We start from the raw sequence: 19,089 nt of genomic DNA, 5'->3' as shown, positions 1-19,089 counted from the left end.
TCTACCTGGCACTATAGAAGTTCTCTCTGGACCAGCCTGGATTTGTTTTGCTCAGCTACTGCCTCTGTGGGAAGTTTAAAACAAACTATTTGCATAATGCTTCCTCCTCATTTAGTATTATATTCTCCACCAGTAAGTTTAGGCCCCAAACGCAGCATTACGTGTCAACATATTTGCTCTCAATCTGATCCTGAATTAATTAACACAAATGGGTAATTAGAGACTTATATTGCACTTAGTGCTATACAGAGGAGTATTTAGACAGGCTGCTATATAATTAGGTTCCTGCAGAAAACACCAAACCATTTTACCAGACATGCCTTCCATTTACACGGCAACAGCGTTTTTGGGTGTTGAAAACATGAAAAAGTGGAACCACTCTTTGAAAACGCTCTGCCTAACGTCTCTGTGTAAACATTCAAAACGGGGCAAAAATGGAAAACGTGTGACGTGCTCATGACGGCTGGTGTAATGTACTGTACACTTTTACTCATGAAGCACTCTTCAAGTGGAGTGTTTTATTGTTTTGTTTACAGTTTAAGAAAATAGAAGGAAGTTTTGCGCGGCAGCGCCACACTGCCACCTAGCCATCATGCACACTACAGCATTTTCAATAATCCTTCTGTCTTTGCATAACACAACGGCACTTTCCACAGGGTGCCATAAGGTTGTTTTCAGCATAGAACTGAGGCATTCTGCTCTGCACAGCCGTCCGATGCAAACTGATGAGGGCCAAACACAATCCTGATAAAGCATTTAAAACGTCTTTACCCTTTAATGCTGGATGTAATTCAGATGCAGCAGCAGTGAGCCGTCTTCATACATACACAGTGGATGAATGCCCTGGAGAACTGGCTCAATGCAGGCCTGAATGCTAGTATGAATGTAAACTACATTGGTGTACGTAAACAATAAACCCAATTGAGGCTCTCACAAAAGAGAAGGTTGTTGCACAATCAAATAGAAAGGAAGCTAAACAAGCGATACTCTCCACCTTTAGCCTAATGCACAATATCATATTTTCTAAAATGTGCCATATGCTTTTCCTGCTAAACAGATTCAAACGTATATCAAACCCACTTATGTTTGAGGAGTAAATGGTAAATGGTAAATGGTGCATTTATATAGCGCCTTTATCCAAGGCGCTTTACATAGATTGTGCATTACATTCACCCATTCACACACACATTCATACACCGATGCCGGAGGAAACCATGCAAGGTACCAACCTGCACATCAGGAGCAATTAGGGGTTCAGTGTCTTGCTCAAGGACACTTCGACACTAACTCTGGGGGAGCCCGGGTTCGAACTGGCAACCTTGCGGTTGCCATCCAGCCACTCTACCCCTGAGCCACCCCCGCCGGAGTGGTAGGGAGCGACAGCTTACACAAAATCTTGCTTCTGCTGTGTGTGAGCGAGCAGTGATGAGCCCACACCTTCAGCAGCTCGCCATGAAGCGATACCGGCCTTCTGGATTTTGACGTCCTGCTAGTTGAACCGATTGCCGGTTCGCCCGGCGCTCCGACACATTAGCACGGAGAGATGAGGAGCTGTCAGCTCAACACCTTCTGTTAGACACATCACCTGGGAGGGCCGTGTCACACTCGCCTCTGTCGCCCAGCCTAAACAAGATGACATCCAGTTGTTAACTGACATTTATTACATCTTTATTATCTCTTCCAGCAACATGGCTAAACACCCACCACCCCCCCACCCCCACACACACACACTTACTTCCCACACATGTCGCTTCAGCAACCCCTCCTTCCTTCTAACGACTTTCCTCCTTGTTCATTTTTTCCGCCTCACATGCCACCACACACTTACGATCAGCGGAATGGACTTTTCACACCGCTCGGATAAACACAATCGCCTGCCTGATGTACGGCTCATCTGGCTTTTGCTCACGGCTGTCTTCCCTCTGTGTGTTGTGTCTTTGTGTGTTATACTGTGTGACAGCGGGGTGTCTTTGTGTGTGTTCATTATCCCTGTGCCTGCTTCCCACCACCTTCCGGCCTCGGTCGATGCTAGCGATTGCCCAAGATATGGCTATCACGCAGACAGACCATATCTTAGTCGTCCCTCACTCGTTCTCATGTTTGTTACCACAATCAATGTAATGTCATTTAGATAGCATGTTAGTAATATTTCGACTGATGCTTGGTTTAAACTTTATGGGATCCTAGTATCTTTGTATTCTATGTATGTGAACACGTACCTTGCTTATTGTCACTTTGTATAAGAGTGTCTGCTATGTGCACACACTGTTACAATGGTGTAACCGTGTTGTGTCTTTGTGTGTGTGTGACAGCAGCGTAACGGTGTGTGTTGTTTGTTTGTTTGTTTGTTTGTAACCTTTATTTCAGGGGAATCCAATTGAGACCAGGGTCTCTTTTTCAATGGCGCCCTGTATACAAATAAGAACATTTACATTTTACATACATGACATGGACACACAGTACAACAAATATAATCCACAAGCACATACACACAGAAACAAAACCTTGTAACCAAATGTTACAGAAAACAGGTGCATATGCCTTCCTCTAGTGTGAGGTCAGTTAAGAGTATCTTAAAAGTAGTAAACGAAATAAAAACATTCAACTTCAATTTATTTTGACAACCATTCCATAAATGTGGAGCATACACCCTGAAGGCAGTATCTCCCAATTTAGTAGTAGTTTTTGGTACCTTCAATAAAAGCATATCTTGTGATCTAGTACCATAAGCTGATGTATTGAGAGCTAGCAGTTTTGTTAAATACAGAGGTAGTTTACCAATTAAAGCTTTATACGTGAACAGGGTAGCATGTTGTGTCTTCGTGTGTGTGTGACAGCGGCGTAACGGTGTGCTGCTAGACACGGCCTCGCTCTCTAGGCTGAGCCACAAGAGGCTGATGGCAACGTTCCAGGTGGAAGCGCAGCGTGGCGAGCAGGACCTGTACCGCTGCGTCACTCTGTCCTCCCGCGGAGCCGCCGTCTCCAACTTCGGCGAGCTCATCGTCAGAGGTAAAGCTGTGCGAGATGTTGCTGTTCGAGTGCTTTTCACTAGAGCACGCTGGCAGCCTGGCACGCACACACAGTGCTGTGATACAGTACATGGAGTACACTCGCCCGCCTACGCCACTGCCTTCGGATACCCGTATAGGAATGTAATGTACAGCAACTACTGCATGCAAATGAACTTGCAGACGACACCTGCCAACTTATCTCATCAAATGGCCCCAGGTCGCTCCGCCTCCAACATTTCTCTTGTGGGAAATGCATCCAAATGTTCTCGGTCACATACAGAGACACGCACGCACGCACGCACGCACGCACGCACGCACGCACGCACGCACGCACGCACGCACGCACGCACGCACGCACGCACGCACGCACGCACGCACGCACGTGCACGCACGCACGCACGCACGCACGCACGCACACACACACACACACGTTGGGTAATCTCTATCTCTTCAAAATATGTCGCCATGCACCCACATATACAGTAAATAAAAGACATGATTGATGGCATATGCATTCTGTGTTGACTGACCCTTTAAACATGTTCTACCCACCCACACACTTAGCTTTTTTTCTGTGTCCCTGTACCTCCCCCTCAGTGTGTCCCATTGTCAACTGTGCTACTGTGTCCTATAGTCATAGATTAGCTACGGTGTTCTCCAGCTATGTGTGCAGGCAGCAGTTTACATGGGTTGGTTCAGGCAGCAGTTTACATGGGTTGGTTCAGGCAGCATGCATGCAAGTGTAGAATTGCACATTATGTGTTTCATTAATTAGATTCCCTTTGTCTGATAGGGAGTCATAATATCCATCAGCGTTCTTTTATGGGGAAAGGACAGAATTAGTCATGCAATTGTTCATGCAAAAAATAGCCATTATTCAGCTTCATTATAATGAAAATTAAGATTTCCTGTAAGGGCCTCTCACGGTCCCTGCGATTAAAATAGTTTTATGATTCGATGGTCTAGCTAGCAGAGCAGAAATGATGTTATATATATTTTTTAAACGATGTTGAAGCCCTCCCCCTGGTCATCTAGGATTACATTAGATAATTGACACAGGGTGACAAAATGGGTTACAAACATTGTGGGATAAAAATTTAGAGGGAAAGAAAAAGGATGTTAACATCTTTTGTTTGCTTAACTCTTTTCCTTTCTTCTCACATTTTCTTATTTGCACAATGCTTTTGTTTCAAATTCAAAATGTAAACAAAACAGAAGCCAAAGCCTAATGTATAGTCAGTGCCTTAGCGGCGACACAGCAGTTCTGGTCTCATTAATCTTGTGATTCTCTCAACCTTTATTCATTTAAAGGAACTCCCATTTGAAAAGATCTATGCCCCATTCTAAGAACATTTTTATTGTTAGACATAAATTGGCCCAATATTTAGAAGAATTCCACTACTGACGGTACAGTATAGATATAACAGTGAAGCTGAATATGACCATTCTTGCACGTCCTCCAGTTGTATTTATCTCGCTTTAGAAATCCCTTGCATGTTCCCCTTACCCGTCTCTTCATTTGCAGTGCCCCCCACACCCATCGCGCCCCCTCAGCTCCTGCGGGCGGGGCCCACCTACCTGATCATCCAGCTCAACACCAACTCCATAGTGGGGGACGGGCCTGTCATTCGACGGGAGATCCAGTACAGAGCCAGCCAGTCACCCTGGACAGAAACCCACGGAGTGGGTTCACTCACCTACAAGGTGTGGCACCTGGAGCCGGACACAGAGTACCGTATCAGTGTTCTGCTGACCCGGCCCGGAGAGGGAGGCACGGGGGCACCCGGACCCCCCCTCATCAGCAGGACCAAGTGTGCAGGTGAGTGGTTCAACCACAGTCTGCTTTGATCAACTACAACTACACACACACACACACACTATGGCCCTCATTTATCAACCGTGCGTACGCCAAAATATGGGTGTACGCCGAAATTACCGCAACTTTCGGCATTTACGATTTGCGCCAACGTTTGAATTTGAACTTGAGCCAAGACAAAACTCACGTCTGGTCGGGAGCTGTCGTACGCTTTGTCCTCGGCTGTTTTTCTGTCGTAGAACAGCGGAGCAGCATTGTTTGACCAGCTGAGAGGCTGTCACAGGCATCTAAACATATGTATTCACTCCTAAAATGTTAATATAAAAGTATATGTATGTAGTATGTATGTAGGCCTATATATGGGCTACATGTAAAAAAAGAAAAGGAAAAGGAAAAAAGGAATAGGCCTACATCAACGATGTGTCTGTGTCATATGAAATTGGTAGGAGATTACCAACTTTACAAGCAGTTAAAATCGCGCAATTAAAACAATGTTGCAAGTTTAGATGCTTAAGCCATTTAAACAGTGTTTTGCATGAGCGCATGCCGGTGCCCCCCCCTCCTGGAATAGTTAACTGGATCGAGAGGCATTTGCAGTGCTGCAGCTATAGTCAAGTCTACCAACCAACGGGTAGGCTATAGTGCAATCTACAGCCATGTCTTTCTCGAGTTACATCTCGTCGTTTTAAGGATAAACCCGACGTGTCGCTCGAATGCCAAATGTGCCGTGCCGGCGTGCCAGCGCAAAATTGGGGACCGCTGACCGCATCGGAGTTAGGTATAGGCTAAACCACCCATCCAGGCTGCCAGCCCACCAGTGCCAGTGTGCCACATGAGGCTGGTTTAGGCTGCACATTTATATAATTGTCAGTTGACAGCCCAGCCACTGCACCGACTACTGCGACTAGCGAGGTAATCTAAATAGATTTTCATAAACGTGCATGGTCGCGGTGTCATGAACGGACCACAGTGATAGAGACAGACAGGACAGGAGAGGAGGAAAACAGCAGCGTGTGTGTGCGCCTATTTGTTATTTAATTCATTGTTCACATGCAGGTTCAGATTTTCGTTCACTAATATATTGTTGTAGGCTATATTAAATGAATAAATACTTTAATAATTTAATATAGGCTACAACTAACAACACACGGCAGGCGCGTAGCGCGGATCAAATGATTGACTGGGCAAATTAGCATGGGGGGGGCTCAAAGTTGGGCCAGCTCTAAACTGACTGGGCCACGGCCCGTATGTGCGTGTGTGCGTGTGTGTGTGGGCAGCAAGGCAAGCGAGGCGAGAGGAGAAACAGACAGGGTACTACAGCTACAGCTTTATTTAATTCATACAGGTGTTCGTTCTTTATTTATTTAAGATAGGCTACAACAAACCAGTTGGACTTGCAAGTTGCGTGTGCGTGCGTGCGTCTGTGTGTGTAATTGTGTATGAGAGGGGGTGACTTTTTTATTGACTTTTTTCGTCATGTAACTATGGTTTCCAAGGTCGTACTGCAGTTGTTCATGTCGCAAAAACGAGGGCGAGGCTTGATTTCATAGGGCGTGCCAGATAGATTTCAGCCGTCACATTTATAAACGTCCGAACGAAATTAAGGAAGGATCAGCTGTCTGCGATCACTTCATAAATGCCGACCCGACGTGGGTGTACTACGAATCCTACACTCGAATTTGGGGCAGAATTTACACTCAATTGATAAATGAGGGCCTAAAGGACTATCCCATCTTTCATTGTTAAACCTGGGTTTAAACAATTAGAGATTATTTATATTATTTCTAAATAGATATTATGTTCTAAAAACAAATCCTGTCCACACAAATGTAGTTTAAAAAATATGTCTGTCCACACCCGTAAACCCAAAAACACATTTTATCACAGACGCTCATTCCCAATCATGAGGAACACAGAGATCTCTGATTGTCTGGTATCTTGAGAGTACAGAGTCAGCCACTGAGACATCAAAACCCTTCACAGCAGCAGATGACTCTGGTCCGATTCTCTGATAATGGGAGCTTGGTTTTATTTCATTTATTTATTGTTTTATCAGCACTAATATGACAGTGCTGTGGCCACAGTGTTTTAATTCTGTGTGAAAGCGCCCAAACACTACCCCCCACCCCCCCCCCCCCCCCCCCCTCTGTCAACTCCCTTTACCTGGAAGTGACACTCGTCCCCCTGGGTGACAGGCAGCACAAGACAAGAGGGACTGTGACACACAACTTAAATGTCTGCCTTGTCTGGCACTGCTGATGTGTTTGCAAAGGAAAACTTTTTCTATAGAAAAGCCTTTTCTTTGTATGAAAAGCCGTGGTCTGAGCTGGTTTATCTGATAAGATACTGCACCATTTTAATCACTTTTTAGTTAGTTTTTAGTGCTGCTTTCTTCATTGTTAATCTAAATGGCTGCTCCTGATTTTAATCATAGATATAGCTGGAGTCGTAAAAACAGAATACTGCAACAAGTGGATTTCTTGGCATTCTTAATGTCCTCTTTAAAAATAAAATCTATGTTGCAGTGCTTTTAATGTGTTGATGGGCACAAACAAATATGATATTTTCAATGCAGTTTGTTATTTCCTGGAAAACAGAAAATAACTATGATGACCTCATTCTACTCTTGGAGGCAAACCAAAAAATTCAGTTCAAATATAAAACATTTTAGGGTGTCTGGTGGCACAGCCTGTCACACTTTATTTTCCTCCCCAAGAAATCTTTGGCTAAGTTCCAGATGGCTGGAATTCATACATTTTAAAATGGATGGTATATTTACCAACTCAGACTTTGCCAAAAAAGTATTTTCTTTACGTATGGAGATCTCCATTCCAATGGTGTCAGTCTTATGAATATGAAAAGGCGTGTGCTCTATAACATTTCAACAAAGTGCTTTACACAAGGCTTTTTAACACTCGTTTATGCACCAAAGATATGAATGCTGCTTTTTCATGTTTATAGCTTTGAGACTGGGTTCAGAAAGCAGACCTGAGATGTGGATGGTTCATAACTTAGTAGAAGATCAGGAATGTATTTTGGTCCTAAACCATCAAAGGCTTTATAAACCTACAGTATATTTTTTAAATCAATTATTTGACAGACAGCATTCTCAATATATGGGTCGGGACCCCCAGGGGAGTCACCACATTTTCGAGTCCTATAAACGGCTATAGTGTAGATTCTGTCTGAACACAAACATTAAATGCCATTGACAATGAATGCAGAATCTGAGCAAATCGGCTGGGTAGCGGATGCATTTTCGGACAGGGTGTCGGCAGGGACAGCCGACGCAGGCTTGGACAGAGTGTCGGCAGGGACAGCCGACGCAGGCTCAACAGGGTGTTGCTCGGCAATAGCAGCACCTCGGCATTGCTGGGTAGCAGCAGCGGAGACTCACCGTTCCTGGGCAGCTGAGGAGGTTCACCGTCGCTGGGCGGTGGTACACGCTAGTCGCCGGGCGGTGGTCCACGCTGGTTGTTGAGCTGCAGTGGAGACTCACCGCCACTGGACAGCAGCGGAGACTTGCGGTAACCGCCACTGGACAGGAGTGGAGCCTCCACGTGGCTGGGCAGCAGTAGGGGCTCACCGCCTTTGGCACTGGCCTGCACAGGTTCTGTGGTGCTGGGCAGCAGTAGGGGCTCACCGCCTTTGGCACTGGCCTGCACAGGTTCTGTGGTGCTGGGCAGCAGTAGGGGCTCACCGCCTTTGGCACTGGCCTGCACAGGTTCTGTGGTGCTGGGCAGCAGTAGGGGCTCACCGCCTTTGGCACTGGCCTGCACAGGTTCTGTGGTGCTGGGCAGCAGTAGGGGCTCACCGCCTTTGGCACTGGCCTGCACAGGTTCTGTGGTGCTGGGCCGCGGAGAGTGCTGACGGCGTTTGGAGCAACGGCGAACACGCTTCTTCCTGGAGGGGCCACAGTTCCCCATGGAACTGGCCAAGTAAGAGTCCTCCCACGGGACGGAAACCGGCCTGGGCAGGTAGATGCTGAGACAGCAAGCTCAAAAAACGCAGGTTGGAGGCCCACAAACCCTAGTCCGATAGACTGGGGCTCAGGCTGGGCACTGGCAGGCTGGGAAGCAGACTGCTGGAAGCTAGCAGATTGTGACAAGAGGCAGAAGTAAATTTAGAAGTGTTTATTAACTAAACAAAGGTTCTTCTACTGTATATACAGGGCAAAGATGGCAGGTCAAAAATAACTGGACTCTTACAAACAAATTCAACCAACAAGAACACAATGCAAACACAGGGCTTAAATAGATGCAGGATAACAGGGCACAGGTGAAACCAAAATAAAATCAACACTAGGATAAGCTGGGGGACTAACAGGACACAGGTGGAAACACTGACACTGTGACACATCACAAGGTAGGTGACTAAGGTGAGACAAGGTAGGTAACAGTAACTAGGCAGACAGGAAACACTACTACAGGAACAATACTACAAAATAAACAAAACCAAGGCAACAGAGTAACAGAAAACCAAACAGAATACACATGACCAATACAGAATATACTGAAATGACACAGACATAAGTCCAAAACCTAAACAAAGACAGTCAAAGTACACGGTCCAAGGAGCGGACCGTGACACTCACCCTGTAAATACTGTTAAATAGCTGATCTAAAAGCTTGTCTATTTTCACAATGTATCTGTGGAACCAAGTCAAACTGTAAAGGTTGAGAACCACTGCTTTACATACATTATACTGTCATCTGGATGGAGATGCAAGGTCTTAACCACATAAACTCTACCGTCCTGATACTGGGCAATGTGGGCATGTCACGGTTGGTGAACATTCAGCCCAAATAAGCCAACATTCTGAGAAAATAGCAGATAGCTATAACGGGCAATTTTCGCTATTGACACGAATATAGGGTTGTTTAAAATGGAGGAGAGAGAGTTCAGTTCAGCAGATTTGTCCCATCTGCCATTGTGGCGTTGAACAAATTGCCTAGCTGACAATGTTGTTTGCTGGGATGTATGAATATATTCATGAAGCTTCTATGTATCTGTATGCTGCTGTGTTTGTGTGTTTCTGTATTGACCTGGCTGAGTCCCTGTAGGACAGAAATGTCTAAATCTAAATGTACAGTAGTGCTTTGTTTCTCAGCATGTTTCTCTGCTGTAAGGAAACAGCCTCCATTTCACCTGTACAGTACAATGTGGCTGCCAAATGATGTCACTCCTTAAAGAATGTTAGCATGTTAGCGGACGGAAAGTTCATAGACTTGGCTATGAACTCTTATCATCGTTCATCATCATGACGTAACATGTTAATCTTTGTGTAGGACGATTTGCTCGTCCACATATGACGTAAATTCTCTGTTCATTTTCAATGGGAATTGAATGTTTGTGTAAGATGAAAATCTACACTAATAAATGAATATAGGAGGGGCTAGCACCCCTCAAAAAAGGCGAGTTGATTGGAGCCGGTACCATGTAGTGGAAAAGCATCACTCTTTCTTGTCTCCGTCCGTGTGATTGAATGAATTGTTTTCATCTTTACGCCAATTAATTCCTCCTCACACACGTTTGTGCGTTAATCTGGGGGTCATTGACATGAAAAAGTTTGAGAACCACTTTTATAGACAAAGCCGGATCCCGTGTCTCTCTCCACCAGCGGCCGCGCATTTTAATTCAACCTTGTCTCTGTGTCTCCACCAGAGCCCATGCGGGCCTTGCGGGGCCTGTCGGCCACAGAGATCGAGCCCCGGCAGCTGGCCTTGCAGTGGGAGCCCCTGGGCTACAACCTGACCCGCTGCCACACCTACTCGCTGTCCCTGTGCTACCGCTACTCCACGCCAACAGGAGGCGGCGGGGGGAACAACGCCACGGTCAGAGAGTGCCTATCGGTGGAGGGCAACACGTCTCGCTTCACGCTGAGAGACCTGCCGCCCTTCCGCTCCGTCCACGTCCGCCTGGCGCTGGCCAACCCCGAGGGCAAGAAGGAGAGCCGAGAGGTCACCTTCCAGACGGAGGAAGATAGTGAGTGTTCAACCTGCATCAAAAGTAGCTGTATGAAGTTATTTGGCCACTTACTTTTACTACAACCTTGACCTAGTGAGGAAAAGTGGGAATGCATTTATTTATTTGGATGTTATTTTTCTCCCCAATGTAGTCATTTTGTTCACTGAAGCCTCTGGGTATGGCGAATGCACTGTGGATGGATCGAACCTCTGTCTCCACGGTGGTGCCACCCAGACGACCCGGATGCATTTATTATTATTTCTCTGTGTTGAACAAGTTGATATCTGTTGCTATTAGTATGCTGTGAATTGACTGCATTCTCACATAATGATTGTGCAATGTGTACACAAAATAATGCCTTCTGGTGTTTTCTTTTTAAACACACACACACACACACACACACACACACACACACACACACACACACACACACACACACACACACACACACACACACACACACACACACACACACACACACACACACACACACACACACACACACAAATATTGACTCATAAAATAAGCTGGCTCAGCATAACTAAATAGAAGATCAGCCGTTTAAACGGAGCCAAGTGAAAAATTAATCAGGAAGGCCATGGCCACCAGCAAGATGATAAAATGATTTTGCTCATCTTTGTATTTTTAATATTTTCTTGTGCACATCAGCAGATTGCACGCATTCTTATGCAAATGCACTGGAACAAGAAGGTCAGATGTGTATTCTTGTGTAGAATATACAACACGTTGCTCACTAATGGAATGGCACTTGGTGACAGTAAGGGACGTAGTGGAACATTATGATGATTGTGATGAATTTGGTGACATTGGACAGTGGCCGTCATCATAACACACAGCTCTCCCAAACAGCAGAATACGACATACGAGCGCTATTAAAACTCATTGACTGAGAATGACGTATTTTTTCCCAATGGCGCTGTTCGCTAACCTAAGGGTCACCATTGGTTTTGGGGGTTCCCGGGACACCACATTACACGTCGATCACATGACCGGAAAAAAAACCCTGCTTTCCCAAGCTTGTATAGGAGCCGTTGGAAAAACACCACTAATGCATTCATAGCCTATAGCTTTCAGATGGATTGTCAGGTATGGATCATGATTATTTTCCGATTCTAGCACATCCGTGTGCGTCATTTGAGGACACCCGTGTGCGGAATGGAGCGACGCAGAATATTCTATGATTCTTTTTTTAAGGTTGGTGGAAAACGTGCTTGGCAGTCAAAGTGTTTTAATTACTGTACTGTAGCTGCACCTGCTGCACATTGCTGTGCTGTCTTACAGTCGAGAGGAGACGGTTATGTGCAAAACACTGAAGGGGTTTACTCCACTGCCTGCAGTGATAAATGCAACAGGTTATCAAATTAGTTGTATTTGCTCTGACTGGTTCAGTTAACTCGCAAATGAAATGTGTCGAGCCATTATTCGCCCTGACTACCCTGAGCCCCCCTGCACCTTTTCTTGATTTTTCTGGTGAAACGTTTTCCTCCGAAAGGATCTGACAGTTCTCCAGTCTCTCTGTCAGTACAGGAACCACTGTCAGACTTGGAGATAACGGTAATTGAAACCCAGCTGGTGAAAGTTATACCCCTGTGTCTATTTCTTGTTGCGCTCCACAGTCAAACGTGGCTGTAATGTTTTGTGCTGCACAGGGAGCAGATTTGACTGCCAATGATCCACGGAGACGACAGGATTTGTCTCAAGTGTCCTCTGCCTGACTCAGAGACACGACACAAACATTTTTCTGGTGTTTTTTGTTGTTGCAAGGAACTGGCATGCAATTACACAGTTTCACACATGGACACACAGACAGATGTGTTTCCGTGTGTGTGCGTGCACACAGAGGGAGAAAGCAATACAGACAGATAGAGAAATACTATTCATTGTAAATGATCACAATTTTCCTTTCTGTCTTTTAGGAACATTTCTCTTTTTGATGGGAATTTCCTTTCATGCTGTTCATGGAGGCAGAAATACAGGCTCATTATTTCTCAGGGTATAAGACAAAGGTCCTGTTTGTGGCTGTTTTGCTCAGTTCAATGCTTTTTTTCCCGTCAGTATGGCGCTAAAGAAGAAAAATGGCGTGTCATCCTCTAAGACTTGGTGCTCTGTTATCAGACAGTGGAGGGAAGCCTGCAGCGCTGGCACACACGATCCCAGTTCATGCAGCGGGACCAGTCTGCATGCCCCTTCATCACTTCCCATCCTAAAACATCTTGCTGTTTCCCCTTTCATTTCCCCCCCATTCCTCTCTTGGTTCACTGCCTTTCTGCTCTGTCCAATGTGTTTTTATTATCTGGCCTACAGGCACAAGAGTCCATTAATGTTGATTCCACAGTGCTCTTTGTTAGTGAGAACGCTGTTTTGTGCCTTTCTATAGTTCATTAACATTCAAGTCCACGTTGCTGTTTGTTAGTGAGAACACAAACCATTGTTTCTTTCTCTCTGTAGTTCCTGGTGGCATCGCTCCAGAATCCCTGACCTTCACCCCATTGGACGATATGATCTTTCTCAAGTGGGAGGAGCCTGTAGAGCCTAATGGCCTCATCTCACAATACGAGGTAAGCCATCTGAACAGATTTAGTCGGGCTAAAAACATTTAATGTATTTTGTTCACAGTCAGTGTAATGACTAAAATGAATGTATTATATCTTCTCTTTCAAAGATAGTTCTCTCCCTTTCTTTCTCTCTCTCTCTCTCTCTATCTCTCTCTCTCTCTATGCTTTTTAATCATGTTTCTCTCTTTGATTAACTTTATTACTGCCACTAGGTGGTAGCATAAGCATACAAACTCACAAATGATATACGATCGCCGGGATGCGCGACGGCTCACCATGGACAGTGCTCGAAGTATACGAGTATACGGTTGTCTTTTCAAGCCTGTTTTAAAGGACGCCAGTGATTAGATTTTTTTTTAGGGAGGAAGTCAGGGCATCCCACACTTGGGTGGCAGTGCTATAGAAAGAGAATTTATCCATGTTGCTTTTAGTGGAGAGGCATACCCGTCTCTAACTCTGTATGTCTGTCCCTACAAACATTGTACAATCATAGCTCAGAACACTCTTAAGTTTAAGAAATGTTTTCATATTTCAAGAATATACTGTTATATGTAAGAGTATTCAAGGCCACACAAATGCTAATTCCTTTAGCTGACTGTCGGAAAGCCTTTTCAATTGCACAGTGAAGCAACCCCATTATTAGACTCTTGTCTTGTTTTTGTTAGTTTGTTTGTCCAACAGTTGATAGCAATGAGGCTAAGCGATACACATGAGTCCCCAACCAGTAGTAAGAAGGGGTCCTTCCTCACAGCCCATAAGATTTATTCATTCTTATGGTAATGAGATAGAAAACCAGACTCCAGGCTGTAATTACATGGGGGACAGGCATTATAATTACTTATTTGCCTAAGAGATGCCTCCACAAGGGGGCAACTTTATATGTTTCTAATTAATTATTGATGGCCTCATATCACGCACAGCGTGGGCTGTATAAGAGGAAATATATTAGAACACATTGTAGTGTAAAGTTCTCAAATTAAGCATTGTTTGTGGTCAACGCATGGGTGTGGGTGAGGGGACACTGTCCGGTGTGTTGCTGTGAAGGACGCACGCACGCACTCACGCACGCACGCACGCACGCACGCACGCACGCACACGCACGCACGCACACACACACAGCGTTTTGCCACCTGCGTCTTGTACAAAATAGACAGACTGTCCAACTGTCCAATAGCCTTATAACCAGTCTTGTTGAGTGGAGTCCCTCAGGGCGGCTCTATGCTAGTGTCTTTTCGGTTTTCTGTTATTGTGAGGAGAGCTTTGGCTAATTGTCTTTGATTCAAATAAGTGCTAAAAAGCTCTATAATGCTATAGAGTGTTTGTTCAGTAACAGGAGTCTCCATGTCTCTCTAGCTTTTTATTACACAGAAATTGGATAAAATATAAATTTTATCCAATCAAGATAGAGAACTCAGTTAGGATACATATTAAACAAGTGGAATTGTAAGTGATTTTGAGTGTGACGTAATGTGTCGTAATGAAGATAAAGATAGGTTTCAGATTACATACATGTATACATAGAGGCATTACCTTTAACCCACCCGACACTGAAACATATCTTTATTACGTCACCATCGAGAGCCAGTTATACCCCGGCATTGATACATTATCTTCATTATGTCACTCTCAAAATCAATATATGTACCATGGCATACGCATCGAAGCGTCGGATAAACCACCTTACTTGCGCGCTCTGCTTGCGCAAGTAATGCGTCGGCGCGTGCTGGGTGAAGGGGGGTGAAGAGGGGAGTCAGAGTTTGCTGGGTACCAACAGTAGGGACTTTAAGCAACGACTGTTTCAGGACGGCGACGCTATGCGGAAGTACGGCGTCTATGACGCCGTCGCCGTAGCTGTCAAAATCGTTAAGCAAACAGCCGTCGGCGACATTGGTTCCCATGGTGACGCGTCTATGCAGCATGTGTCAAACATAAACACTTTTTTTAAAAACATCCCGTCGCGCGTCAGCTAACTTGCCGATATTGCTTAATTCTTACATGCGCTGGACATGATCAGCAGTGGAAAGAGGAAGGTGTTGGAGCAATCTGTGTTATTCTAAATAATTCTAATTATTAATAATTCTAATTAATATGACATATGGTATATTAGTGTTATTTCTTCATTCAGAGCATGCCAACACATTACACAGCATAAGAGAGGTGATGGAGCAATCGGTGTAAATGTATGACAGCTATAATTTCAATAAACATGGTTATGACATGGCGTTGTAGACACTACGTGTAAGTGTAGGTTCTCCCGTAGTAGAAAGGGCTGCGACGGAGAGCAGGTTTATGTATCGAGCACTGATCCATTTCCGGTCGCCGTAGCCGACTGCCGTATCCGTCGTTGCTTAAAGTCGCTAGTGCCACCCAGGCTGAGACATCATGTCTGTGGGTGGCGAGGGTGTAAGTAGGCACAATAACACCTGAACAGCACAAATCCACCAACACCTTACCTGCTGGTTCACTGTCGCAGGCTTGGCCCAAAATAACATCGATGCCATGTTGTTCTCATCCTCTAGGGTTAAGGAAACATCACCATGTTGTTCTCATCGTCACATTAGCCAGATGTTCTCCCACAGTGATGCGTTGGGGGAGTGCTGCTCCATGCATGCCAACAACATCGCTATGAGTGTTTTTAGGCTGTTTTCATATCTGTTGACTTATAAACTGTTTTAGCTCAAAGTTTTCCCTGCAAAGACCAGGGAAACAGAACTAAAATCTCATGAAATCCATGTGTGAAGTGTGTCCAAATATTCATTAAAGTGCAGGCTGTCAATACGCTGTTAGCTTACATCAGCATAAGATTTACTGGAGAAGCTAAAGATGAATTAACAAAAGCCTGCTCTCATATATCAACAGTAAACAGGTATTACATCCTCCACATCAAACTTCCATGGCAACAAAGAAACGACACATAACGGTGTTAATCCCCTGCTGTGTTTTTATTTGTTTCCTGTTGTCAGATCTCCTACCAGAGCATCGAGTCGTCTGACCCGAGCATCAACGTGCCGGGGCCCAGACGCACCGTCTCCAAGCTGAGGAACGAGACCTACCACATGTTCTCAGGCCTGCACCCAGGAACCACCTACCTGGTGTCTGTCCGCGCCCGCACCGCCAAGGGCTTCGGCCAGACGGCCCTCACAGAGATCACCACCAACATTTCTGGTGAGCTGGTTTGCTTGACTAGCGGACCTGCTGGCCATAGAGCTGGTCTTTATGTCCTATGAGCTGGCACATGCTGTTGAGTAGCAGATCTGTTAGATAGAGCTGGTCTTACTGACGCAAGCTGTTATAGAGCAAGGAGATTATTTAACTACTTTTTTTTTTTGTCAAACATATGTTAGTATACTGCTGGCTTCGAAAACGTAAAACAGGAAATGGAAGCATGAATGTGTAATGTATCACTATTAGCTCTATTAGTGTAGCATTGTTATTATGTTCATATTTCATGTGGGGTTTATATGCACGCCTCAACTGTTATGCCCGTACTGTACTGTACTGTATGCTGTGTGTGTGTGTGTGTGTGTGTGTGTGTGTGTGTGTGTGTGTGTGTGTGTGTGTGTGTGTGTGTGTGTGTGTGTGTGTGTGTGTGCTAGCACTGCAATGTTCTGTTCTTTAGTTATTGGTATTTGAATATAGCTTGTTTTCACAAAAACAGCTGTCTGGGGATTTATAAAAGAAATGTATTTTTTATAAAATCCTTATTAGACACGACACGTCAATGGCTGTGCGTTGGAATGAAATGACGAATATCAATGCCAATGGCAGTCAATGAGTTTTTCGTAATAGATGCAAAAGTTTGAAATAATCGTGATATTGATTTGAAGTCATATTGCCCAGCCCTCACATCATTAAAGTTAATTCTGTCTCTATAGGAAACAGATGTGGGAACTCTCTGCCTTATTGTTCTCCAGAGCTCTGCTGAGCTTGTTGTGCTGTAAAATGAACTCTAATTATAAGGGCCTGCTTGTTTTATGTGTTTGGTCACCAGGCGCACCTGGCTGTCATCAATCAGTGGCGTTGTGTGGGTGGTTGTGGATGTAGGGACATACAGTAATGAATAAGGATAGTGTGTAAGCAAAGATGCTTAGATGGTTTCATATCTCAGTGTTTTGCATAAATACCTACTATATATATTTTTTTCTTTTCTGTATCCCACATTGTTTTGACAGCCCCTGAACTATATAGTTTTGTGTGTCTCTACTCTTCATATAGTTTCTTGTTCCTTTCCTTTCCTTTCCTCATCCTCTCTCTCTCTCTCTCTCTCTCTCTCTCTCTCTCTCTCTCTCTCTCTCTCTCTCTCCAATTCAAAGCTTTATTGGCATGAGAAACCATTTGTTTGCATTGTCAAAGCAAAAGTGGGACAACACAATCAAAACAATACATTATGTACAAATATATGAATAATTGAATATACATAGAAATAAAACAATACATAATAAAATAAAAGTGTAAACAGCTGTGTTACATATAGCTACTTTGAGGGAAGACTATACAAATTGTGTATTTTCTGTCAGAAATAGTTATACGTACATCCTTATAGATGTTAGCTTGATGACAGTAGTATTTTGATGTTTTGCATTCACTTGGAATAAAACCTTTGCGAAGTAGCAGGAATTTATTTAAATGTAACAGTATTTATATACTGTACCGAGGTCATTTGGTGTAAACACAATGATACACACAATACACACAATGATTTTAGTCCTTAAGGCTTTTACAAAAAATAAAATAAATAATCGACCAGGTAGGCAGTAGATCTGAGATCGGGCTGATTCTTCCAGAATGAATCCATCCCGTTACCGACAGCTTTGTGTCTGACCCAAATCGAGTCCGACCATAGAAAATGAATATGCGTCCGTCCGACACACACACACACACACACACACACACACACACACACACACACACACACACACACACACACACACACACACACCTTCACAGTTATTAATATTCGACCTTACCATTGATTATTGACATCAGCGTCTGCATTTAATGTCCACATAGCGGCCATACTGTCATACTGTATGGTCCCTGTAGCGTTTGCACTTCACAAAACTCTGATCGAGCCCAGGACCTTCTACTGTAGCTGTGAGGTTGCAGTACCGACTACACCACCGCTCTGTAGTCCTTAAGGTGGTTGTATTCCATTAGACATCCTTCTCCTGTCACTGCAGCTCACAAATCATTATTGTACTTGTCTCTGATGTCTTGGTTTGATTGATTGATTGAAATATTTATATTTAGTTCCCAGAATTACAGTACATTTCAAGCACAACTCAATACAAAGACCCAATAAAGCATTACACTTGTTTACAAGAGGGTCCACCTTGTTCAAATCATAACATTTACAAATAGACAGTTCTATATAGCCAAAAAAATAAATAACCATACACCATAGAGCCCAGAGTTGGAGGGCAGTTTGTTAACCAGCGTTGTTGCTATGTTTGTAAAGAAGATGTTCAAGTAGTTGGCCACATCAAGCTTGTCAGTGATGAGAGTCGTTCGATTTGATGTTTATGTTTGAAAACCTGGTTTTCAGTTTCTGACCGCAGCCTAGTTGGTTGTTGAGTAGCTTCCAGAGCTCCCGATGATTGTTTTTGTTTTCCTCAGCTTTATCATTGATAAAGTTTCTTTTAGCTGATTTGGTCATGGCAGTAACAATATTTCTTAGCTTGTTTCGTTGGGTTTTTAGGTTGTCCAGCTGTGCTTGGAG

At 44.3% G+C, this 19,089-nt stretch overlaps 1 protein-coding gene across 2 annotated transcripts in view; it reads left to right on the top strand.

Moving 5' to 3' along the window:
* Window positions 1–19,089, top strand: part of LOC306938455 (receptor-type tyrosine-protein phosphatase U-like) — a 177,354-nt gene that overhangs the window by 106,281 nt on the left and 51,984 nt on the right. For both annotated transcript variants that reach the window (XM_079522643.1, XM_079522642.1), the window contains exons 6-10: window positions 2,838–3,009; window positions 4,537–4,830; window positions 10,492–10,812; window positions 13,264–13,373; window positions 16,334–16,535. In XM_079522643.1, the coding sequence (XP_079378769.1) occupies window positions 2,838–3,009; window positions 4,537–4,830; window positions 10,492–10,812; window positions 13,264–13,373; window positions 16,334–16,535 (1,099 nt within the window). The remainder of the gene's footprint in view (window positions 1–2,837; window positions 3,010–4,536; window positions 4,831–10,491; window positions 10,813–13,263; window positions 13,374–16,333; window positions 16,536–19,089) is intronic.

Source organism: Electrona antarctica (assembly GCF_951216825.1).
Source record: "Electrona antarctica genome assembly, chromosome: 15".
Taxonomy (NCBI): Eukaryota; Metazoa; Chordata; class Actinopteri; order Myctophiformes; family Myctophidae; genus Electrona; species Electrona antarctica.
Note: the sequence above shows the minus strand (reverse complement) of the source record. Positions and strands in the feature narration are given on the sequence as shown.